The sequence below is a fragment of the Natrix helvetica genome (assembly GCF_964273705.1).
Source record: "Natrix helvetica genome assembly, chromosome: 1".
NCBI lineage: Eukaryota > Metazoa > Chordata > Lepidosauria > Squamata > Natricidae > Natrix > Natrix helvetica.
This window is the reverse complement of record NC_138548.1, coordinates 376,330,687-376,340,393: the sequence shown is the minus strand read 5'-3', so window position 1 is coordinate 376,340,393 and position 9,707 is coordinate 376,330,687. Positions and strand designations below refer to the sequence as shown.

The 9,707-nt window shown below is 41.5% G+C and overlaps 1 protein-coding gene across 3 annotated transcripts in view; it reads left to right on the top strand.

The window, feature by feature from the left end:
* Positions 1 to 4,429: 4,429 nt before the first annotated feature.
* The window catches only part of LOC309383802 (major histocompatibility complex class I-related gene protein-like), a 62,678-nt gene continuing 57,400 nt past the window's right edge, over positions 4,430 to 9,707 (top strand). For all 3 annotated transcript variants that reach the window (XM_081936721.1, XM_081936722.1, XM_081936720.1), the window contains exon 1: positions 4,430 to 4,608. In XM_081936721.1, coding sequence (XP_081792847.1) covers positions 4,539 to 4,608 — 70 coding nt within the window. In that variant the 5' untranslated portion in view covers positions 4,430 to 4,538. The remainder of the gene's footprint in view (positions 4,609 to 9,707) is intronic.

The window sequence follows — 9,707 nt, the reverse complement described above, 5'->3', positions numbered from 1 at the left end:
ACTTCCTTTCATGATCACCATTTAGAATTTACCAAATTTCTTATCAAACCAATACATATGTGTACATTGTTATCATTATCAATTATTTATCTAACTATATCCATTATCATTTCATTTTTAACATAATGCTCTAATTTAAACTAAATTTGACTAATATTTTGTTATTAGTTTCCATATCTCAACCTGTGTCTTTCCAGTAATAGTGCAGTCTTATGTCTTTTGCCATTTGAGGAATTAATCGTCTGGTTATTTCCTGAATCCAATTTGTGTGGACTTCTCTTCGCAACTTGTTGCTTTTTGCATATCCTGTAAAATCTCGAGACCCTCCATCCGCTTCTTTAATCAGCTTATCTTTGGTATCAGTAGTGCTTTTATCAAAGTTTCTCTCCTTCTGTCACCTTTAAATCTGGGGTAGTGCTCCTTTCCATCTATCTTCCCTTTCCATGTTCCACTCTTTCCCTCTCCAACCACACTCAGTTCACTGTCAGTATCCACAATTATCTTGCCTCTTTGTTCATTTTTCCCTTGGGTTTTTAAGACTAACCTCCACTTTTTCCATTTGTTGGATATCTTCAATTTTTCCATCAAATTTTACTGCATTACAGTCTATATTTTCCAATCTCTTCTCAGTCCCCTCTGTTGTTTCTAGTAATTTTTGAATTTCAAACATAATCTGTTGTAATGTTATGGTTTCTTTTTGATGATATGCCATACTTCCAACTAGTAAACACTGCCACTCTAGTTTCAAAATAAACTTTTGTTTTCACTTCTCTTCAGCTGCCAAAGAAGCATCCAAAGAGCACCTGTGTAAACAACCCATGCTCTTCTCCTTATCTCTTCTATAAACAAGCTGAAGCCTTTGAAGTGCAAAGTCAAAATGATCAAAGAGAAAAAAGAGAAAGCAATATTTCCAGGACTGAGCCTCCAGCCTCCAAGTGGCAGTGTAACTTATTTTCCCTCTGATGTTACTACCCTCTTTATATTCCTTTTATATCTTCTTTATATTCCAGGCTTAAAAGGAACAAAATTCTTAAATGAAGCAAAATAAAGAGAAAAAACCCCTCCAAACCAATATTATAAAAATAAAGAAAAAGATTTTAATTCATAGGTAAAAAAAAGAAATAGAAGAAGAAAAACCAATACTTTCACTTTAAAAAGTAGGAAATACTTGCAAAACCATTTTTTTTTTAAAAAAAGGATAACACACTGACCAATATAGCTTAATTTCGCTGCTTTTTTTTTTCCTTTGCAAGTTTAACTTAGCTCTGATTATTTTGGGGCAGTCTCTTTTATAACAATAAAATTTCCTCACCAGATGGACACACTTCTCTTTCCACTTTCCTCCCGTTCTGGAGCTGTCCCAACTTCAGCAGCTTATAGCTGGGCTTCTGTCACCGGCAAGAAGAGATTGTCTTGGATCAATCAGGGACTTTGCGATGTCCCTGAGATCAGCAACATGTACTCTTCCCTGTCACCATCTCTTCGGGATGGTTTAGGTCCAAAAGGACCGTCCAGCGGCAAAAGTATCGACTGCGATCTCGGAGCTCCGAGATCGCACATCGTATTGTTGCGACGTCAGCTCCTCGTCCTAGAGTTCACTTTTTGAGTAAAATAAGAATTATATGTCATCGGGGGGGTGGGGGGATCAGGATTTTAAAGATGCTTAGGTGGGGCATGGTGAACAAAAGGTTGGGAACCACTACACTAAACTCTCTATTATTTACATAACAACCTCACTTCAAGGCAAAAAAAGAAAAGAAAACTGGAATGGGAGGGGAGAATATGAGAGCTGTAGCACTTAGACTTTTATGGATAATCTTCAATGACCAAATGGAGCCCAACATTTATGTTGCAAAGTGAAACATTTGTTAAGTGAACTTTGTTCCATTTTACAATCTTTCTTGCCACAACGTTTAAGTGACTCACTGCAGTAAAAGTTAGCGACATGGTGGTTAAGTGAGTCTGGCTTCCCCATCGACGTTGCTTGTGAGAAGGTTATAAAAGGGAATCACGTGACCCCCGTGGAAACACTGCTGGCCTCGTAAATATGAGCGTTGCTAAGCGTCTGAGTTTTGATCATGTGACCACAGGGATGCCACAATGGTCGTAAGTGTGGAAAAATGATCATAAGCCACGGTTTTCAATGCCGTTGTAACTTTTGAACGGTCACTAAATGAACGGTTGTAAGTCGAGGTCTGCCAGTATATCACCCCGTACAGCTTTACAGCCCGCTGAACGATTAACAATGTCAACACATTGCCCCCAACAATCTGGGTCCCCATTTTACCCACCTCGGAAGAATGGAACGCTGAGTCAATTTTGAGCCGGACAAGATTGAACTCCCGGGCCATGGGTGGAGTTAACCTGCAATACTGCACTTTGACCACTGCTCCTCCAGAGCACTGAGAAATCCTTCATCAGTTTGGAAGGTGGAAAGGGTTTCAGTAGACATCAAATAATTCACAGAGGGGAGAAACCACATAAATGGACAATATGTTGGAAGAGCTTCAGCTGGAGCTGAATCCGTTTCGGATTCCAAAAATCCAAACAGGAGAGAAACCACACTTCATGAAGCAGTTAAGAAACAGTGGCCTAAAAGTCTACGGAGATTCTCTGTCCTCCAGGTCATGGTTGTCCCAGAGGTGCTTTTTCAAGAGGCAACTGGACTTTGTGGTTTTTCTTTGAAGGCGTTTCGCTTCTCAACCAAGAAGCTGCTTCAGCTTTGACTGGATGGTGGGGAATGGAAGGATTCCATCCAACCAGAGTTGAAGAAGCTTGGATGAGAAGCGAAATGTCTTCAAAGAAAAAACAGACCACTCCAGTTGCTTCTTGAAAAAGCACCTTTTGGGACAGTGGCCTAAAGTATGGATGGCCCTTCAGTTAGATTCCCAAACCTTGTGTCCCCATGAGAAGCTTCACACCAGGGAAAAACCATACAAATGCTTCAATTTGGGGGATTTTTTGGGGGTAAAATTAAGTTATGAGGCACCACATGGGGGGAAAACCTCATATGATTTGACTGTGGAACGAGCTTCACTGTCAAGGCAGATTCGACCTTACATTGGAGAACCCACAAGAGCGAGGAGCCTCATAAATATCAGGAGTGTAGCAAGACATGTAGTCCTCGACTTACGACCACAATTGAGCCCACCATTTCTGTTGTGAAGCGAGAGGTTTGTTAAGTGAGTTTTGCCCCATGTTCGACCTTTCTTGCTCCCGTTGTTAAGTGAGTTGCTGCAATTGATAGGTTAGCAGCCTGGTGGTTCAGTGAATCTGGCTTCCCCATGGACTTTAGTCGTCAGGTGGTCAGAAAAGTTGATTCGGATGACCTCGGGGCACAGCAATGGCCATAAGCACAGACCAGTTGCCAAGCTTCTGAATTTTGATCATCTGAATGTGGGGATGCGCCAAAGATGGTTATTGGAAGTTCGCTTCCTTCTATCCAGGACATGGCTTATAAATGCTACGTCATGGACAATACTGGAGCACATCCTCTCTATGGCTGGTTTTGTTACCTTCTGGGAGGGGGCTTCGTGGTATCCGAAGCAGAACAACTGGATTCTGTAATAGCTCCGTACCGCATAGTATCAATCTTGTTCACTCTCAAACTCTTGTCCGCTGTGCATTCAAAGTGGAGGGTGATTAATATTTGTTTATGTACTACAGCTGTCTCTTTCTGTGTGTATTCAAGTGTTGCAGGCTCAATTGGCAAAAGAAAACCGAAGACCGTATTGGTTGGGAAAAAGTGGAAAAGGCCTTCATCCTGCAGCGGATAGACAATGGCTAAGATGATGATGATATAAATATATATAAAATCATCATTTTAGCCAGTCTATCCATTGCAGGATGAAGGCCCCTTCTGCGCGCCATATGTATATATCTATATGTATATACACACATATGCACACGTATATGGGTGTATATACCGTACATGTACATATGTATAGCATATGTATATGGGTACATATTTATTTTGAAAGTGGGCATCAGACTTTCATTTTTTGTAATGTCTGCCAATGTGTTCACAGAAAAAAAAGTGACGATAAAGGTTACCTTATCTTATTTTCAAGCTGTAGCCACTGACAGCCTTCAAACAAAAGCTTAACTTGAAAGGAGGAGCTCCTGCAGCCCCGAGCTGCAAATATTCCCCCCTTCTTCCCTTTGTTCCCCCCCTCCCCCCGCAAAATACGAGTCTCAATTTAGCCCAACGCTAAGCCAAAAAAGGAAGTTTGATGTTAAACCACATTAATACGCTGTGCCAACCCCCCCCCCCCGGCCGACAGTTTTCCCCTTCCGGACTCCTGCAGGCCACACCTCTGGCGGCGTTAACCACGCCTCCCCATAGCTCCTCCTCCTTGTTATTGCGACACGCTTGACACGAACTCCCAGCGTTCCAAGCGTTGACTCGTTAACATTCACAACTGAGGGATTTTCCAGCGTTCCCTGCTGGCCGGGGGAATCCCGGATCCTAACCAGGAGCGCATGCGCAGTGGGGAGCGTTTTGTTGCAAGCAGCTGCGCAGCGAGAGCGTCGAGGCGATGCGGCCCCGTTGGGGACTCCTCTGGCTTCTGGGGTTCGCCCCTTTCTGGCTTCTGGAGGGCAGCCGCGGTGAGTGCCGTGGCGTAGTTGGAGGGACGCCACTCGCTGAAACTCGGGTCAGGAGAGGGTGGGTAGGTGAATCACAAGATCGTCAGGATGCGTGGGGAGCGGGAGCGCAACTTTCGATCGGATCCCCGTTCTTGACTTTTTTTGCCCTCCCCCCCCCCCCCCACGGAAACCCCTGAACGCGAGACTAGAGTAGTGGAGTAGAGGAGTAGGAGAATAGAGTGTAGGAAAATAGAGTATAGAGAGTAAAGAATAAAGGAGAAGGAGAGTAGGGTGTAGGAGAGTGTAGAGAGTAAAGGAATAGAGGAGAGGAGAGTTCGAGAGTAGAGTATAGAGGAATAGGAGAGTAGGAGAATAGAGTAGAGAGTAAAGAGTAAAGTAGATGTGAGAGTAAAGGAGGAGAAGAGAGAGAGTAGCAGGTAGAGAGTAGAGTAAAGGAGTAGGAGATAGTAAAGAGGAGTAGGAGAATAGAGAGTAGGAGAGTAGAGTGTAGAGAAGATGAGTAGGAGAGTAGAGAATAGAGTGTAGAGAGTAGAGCGTAAAGAGTAAAGTAGAGGAGTAGGAAAGTAGGAGTGTGTAGAATGTAGACTAGAACAGTACAGGACCGTCGAGGTCTTCTAGTCCAACCCCCTGCTCAAGCAGGAGACCCTAGACCATTTCAGACAAGTGGCTGCCTAGTCTCTTCTCTAAAACCTCCAGTGATGAAGTCTCCTCTGTTTGCTTGGATGGGATCACTGAATTCCTCAAATAATTAATTGTACCAATAAAGGAGAATATAGGTAGCTCAGGGTTGAAATGAAGTTCCTTTTCATGTGGACGTTTCATGACCCAAACTAACATCATCAGTGCTAGCTAGCACTGATATCCGAATCCTAGCAATGATGATGTTACCTAGTCTGGGTCATGAAACGTCTGCAAGAAAACAAAAAAAGCTCAGAGAGCACCAAAGACCCCTCAGGTCAACCTTGAGCTGCTATATAATATGAATATAAACAGAGCAAATCTTACTCCTTACCAGCACTGATGACGTTACTTGGGTAATGAAACATCTGCAAGAAAACAAACGAGTTTAGAGTGCACAAAGGACCCCTTAATAATTAATGGTGAAATTTAAGGCCATTGAAAATGCCCTGTTTGATTTTCCCGATGGTTTACTTTCCGATCACGATGTCTTTTATTTTTAACTGTTGTGTAATCATCTATTCAATTCTTTAGATGTTTTTAAAAATATTTTTTCAAAGAAAAGAGTGGACAAGAAGGGAGATTGCTATTACGGGAAGTTTGTCCATGCAAGGGGGAATGGCTTTTTGCAGCCTTTTCTAAATATAAAGGAACAGAGCCAAGCAAGCCATGCTCACCTATTGCTTAGTTTCACTCTTTAAAGTGAAACTCTTTTATTGCTTTTAAAATCGCGATTAAAAAATCCCAAATAAAAATGCATATATGGTGAAGGAAAAAAAGCATAAAACAAAAAGTGCTTTTTTTTAAAAAAAAGTGAAAAGACATGTAATATATCGTTACAGGTAGTCCTTGACTTACAGCTGTTTGTTTAGTGACCGTTCAAAGTTACAATGGCACTGAAAAAAGGGACTTATGACCATTTTTCATACTTAGGCGGTTGCACCATCCCAGGAGTCACATGATCAAAATTCAGATGTTTGGCAACTGACCTAAATTTGTGATGGTTACAGTGTCCCAGGGTCTTGTGATCAAATTGTGCAACCTCCTGACAAAACAAGATCAATGGAGAAGTCAGTTTCACTTAACAACCGTGTTACTTACTTAACAACAGCAGTGATTTATTTAACAACTGGGGCCACAATGGTCATAAAATGGGGCAAAATTCATTTAACAAATGTCTCGCTTCACAGCAGAAATTTTGGGCTTAAATGGGGTCATAAATTGAGGACTAACCGTATAGCCATTTACAGTTATAATTCTATATATAGAATATCCGTCTTTTGGCCAAAGAATAGAATAGAATAAAATTCTTTATTGGCCAAGTGTGATTGGACACACAAGGAATTTGTCTTTGGTGCATATGTTCTCAGTATACATAAAGAAAAATTATATAAAATACATTCATCAAGAATCATAAAATACAACACTTAGTGAAAGTCATAGCTTACTAATAAGCAATCAGATTATACTAGGAAACAAATACAACTATAAATTGTAAAGGTACAAGCAACAGGGTTATAGTCATAAGTGGGACAAAATAGGTGCTAGGAAGGGTGAGAAGAATAATAGTAATACAGTCTTAGTAAATAGTTTGACAATATTGTGGGAATTAGTTGTTTAGCAGAGTGGCATTTGGGGGGGAAAACTGTCCTTGTGTCTAGTTGTTCTGGTGTGCAGTGCCCTATGGCACTGTTTTGAGGGTAGATGTTGAAACAATTTATGTCCAGGATGTGAGGGGTCGTAGATATTTTCACAGCCCTCTTTTTGAAGTTTTGAAGTAAGGGCACAAAGAATTCATTTACATTGTCCGATTGTCAAACTGTAAGTGCTAAGTAAGTTGTTCAAGAGAACAATAAGATCTGAAAAATTTAGCCTTTTGTCTCACAGTCATACTTATATTATTTACTTGTATCCTACTTTTATTGTTTTTACAAATAATTCAAGGCAGCAAACATAGGCAACACACCTTCTTGCTTTTTTTCTCTTCAACACAACAACCCTGTGAGGTGGGTTAGGCTTGAGAGAGAGAGTGTGATTGGCCCTAAGTCCACTCAGCTGGCTTTCATGGCTAAGGTAGGACTTGAACTCAGGGTCTCCTGATTTCTAGCCTGGTGCCTTAACCACTAGCCCAAATGATCACCTCTAATAATAAAAATCATTGCCCTATTCCAGCAATGGCGAACTTTTTTTGGCTCGCGTGCCATAAGTGGGGAGCGCAGTGGGATCGTGTGTGGGCGTGCCGCACCCATAATGCAATGCGTGACTCCCCCCCAGCGCGCATGCGTGTATGACAGGCGCTCCCCCCCCCATTTTTTGCATGCTTTTTTCGCCCTCCCCAGGCTCCAGAGGCTTTATAGGAGCCTGGGGAAGGTGAAAACAGCCTCCCCCCTCCCCCGGAGGCCCTCCGGAGGCTTCAGGAGCTTCCCTGAAGCCTCCAGAGTGCAGAAAACTGGCCCTACGGGCAAACCGGAATTTTGGGAACGGATTTCCTGTTTGCCCGTAGAGCCAGGGGTATTTTTGCACTCTAGAGGCTCCAAGGAAGCTCCTGAAGCCTCCAGAGGCCTCCGGGGGAGGTGGGGGGAGGCTCTTTTCGCCTTCCCCAGGCTCCTATAAAGCCTCTGGAGCCTGGGGAGGGTGAAAAATGGCTTTAAAAAAGGCTGAACTCAGCTGGCCAGCGCACTGGCCAGCTGACAGGGCTCGTGTGCCCTGACAAATGGCTCCCTGTGGCACGAGTGCCATAGGTTCGCCATCCCGGCCCTATTCTTTCCTTTGCTTTAAATGATTAACCGGAATGTTATTGGGTCTTTCCTCATTCTCACATTACAAATAGTTTCTCACTTAACAATCATTCATGCAACAATCATTTGAAATTATGACAGTGCTAAACAGAGGGATTTGACTCGTGCCCGAAGTTATATCCTTTGCAGCCCCCTCTTCATCATGTTCTTGCTAGTAACATGATGATGATACCTAATTTGGGTAATGAATTGCAAGAAAAAAACGAAGCTCAGAGAGCATCAAGGACCCTCTGGCTGCTATGATATTACGATTGACATTTCTTTCTCTCTATTTCTCTGTATGGAATTGTACATGGGTATCTAGCCACCTGAGTCCATAAATGTTTCACTTCATTTTTCAAACTATTTTCCATGTTCTTTTAATCTTGTTTTTGTATGATAAGTAAGCAGTAACTCAGCCTCATCTTTATATTTAATGCTGGTATATCAACCTGGTGTATCTAGCCAGCTCAGGGTCCAATATTTCATTAAAATCCCCTCCTAGTACCTCATCATAAACACACTCAATTATTGAAGAAATTAACAAAATATAACATCCATTAACATAAATGTTCTCATTTATATTTAATGCTGGTGTATCTAGCCAGCTCAGGGTCCAATATTTCATTAAAATCCCCTCCTGTTACCTCATCATAAACACACTCAATTATTGAAGAAATTAACAAAATATAGCATCCATTAACATAGCTAATACAAGTCCTGCTATTTTAGCATTTAAAATTAAATAACATCCATTTACATCAGTAATAACCCATTTGGTTTTTGTCAAAGTTTGGTTTGGTTTGGTTTATTTGGATTTATATGCCGCCCTTCTCCAAAAGGACTCAGGGTGGCGTACAACATTAAAAAACACACATCTCAAAAGTTAAAAAAGATTAAATCCATTTCCAAAAAAACAAACCGAATTTTTTTTTTTAAAAAAAACAATACATTTAAAATAAGTTAAAATTAAAATTAACAGGCCAGGCCGGCTTGCTGGAAAAGCCAACTTTTTAGGGCGCGTCGGAAGGACCGGAGGTCAGGGATTATGCGGAGCTCCGGGGGCAGCTCATTCCAAAGTATCTGTGAGGTAGACCAGTCCCATCCAAGTCTTCATTAATATTTACCTTTTCCCATTAAATGTGTTTCTATAAGCAGTGTCTGTCCTTAACAATTTTAAATATGCTAAGATTACTGTACATTTTTTGCTTTCTTATATTACTTTGACTGTACATTAGCTTCACCTATTAATTTGTTTGGCCCATTTATCAATATTTTCACAGTTCCAATTCATTTTGTAGCCTATACCATTTAACGAACATATCTAATGGTAAAGCTTTCTATATTTAAATGTTTAGCACATTCTCTAGTATTGCTCATTGATGTAGAACCGCCATAAAAACTAGCATGAAAATAATTATTATCTAGGACTGTGATGATAAACCTATGGCACGCATGCCCAAAGCGGCCTTGAGTTTGACACCCCTGTAATATAGCAAAGCCAGAACTGAAGATCGCATGCCAACATTTCCTGGTTAACTTTCCTGAACCAGTTCTTCTCCATCCCTGGCCCCTGTTTGTCCAATTATGTTTGAGTAAATTGTTTTTGCAACAGCTTTGCATTCTTCTGCCAAGGTAAATGAC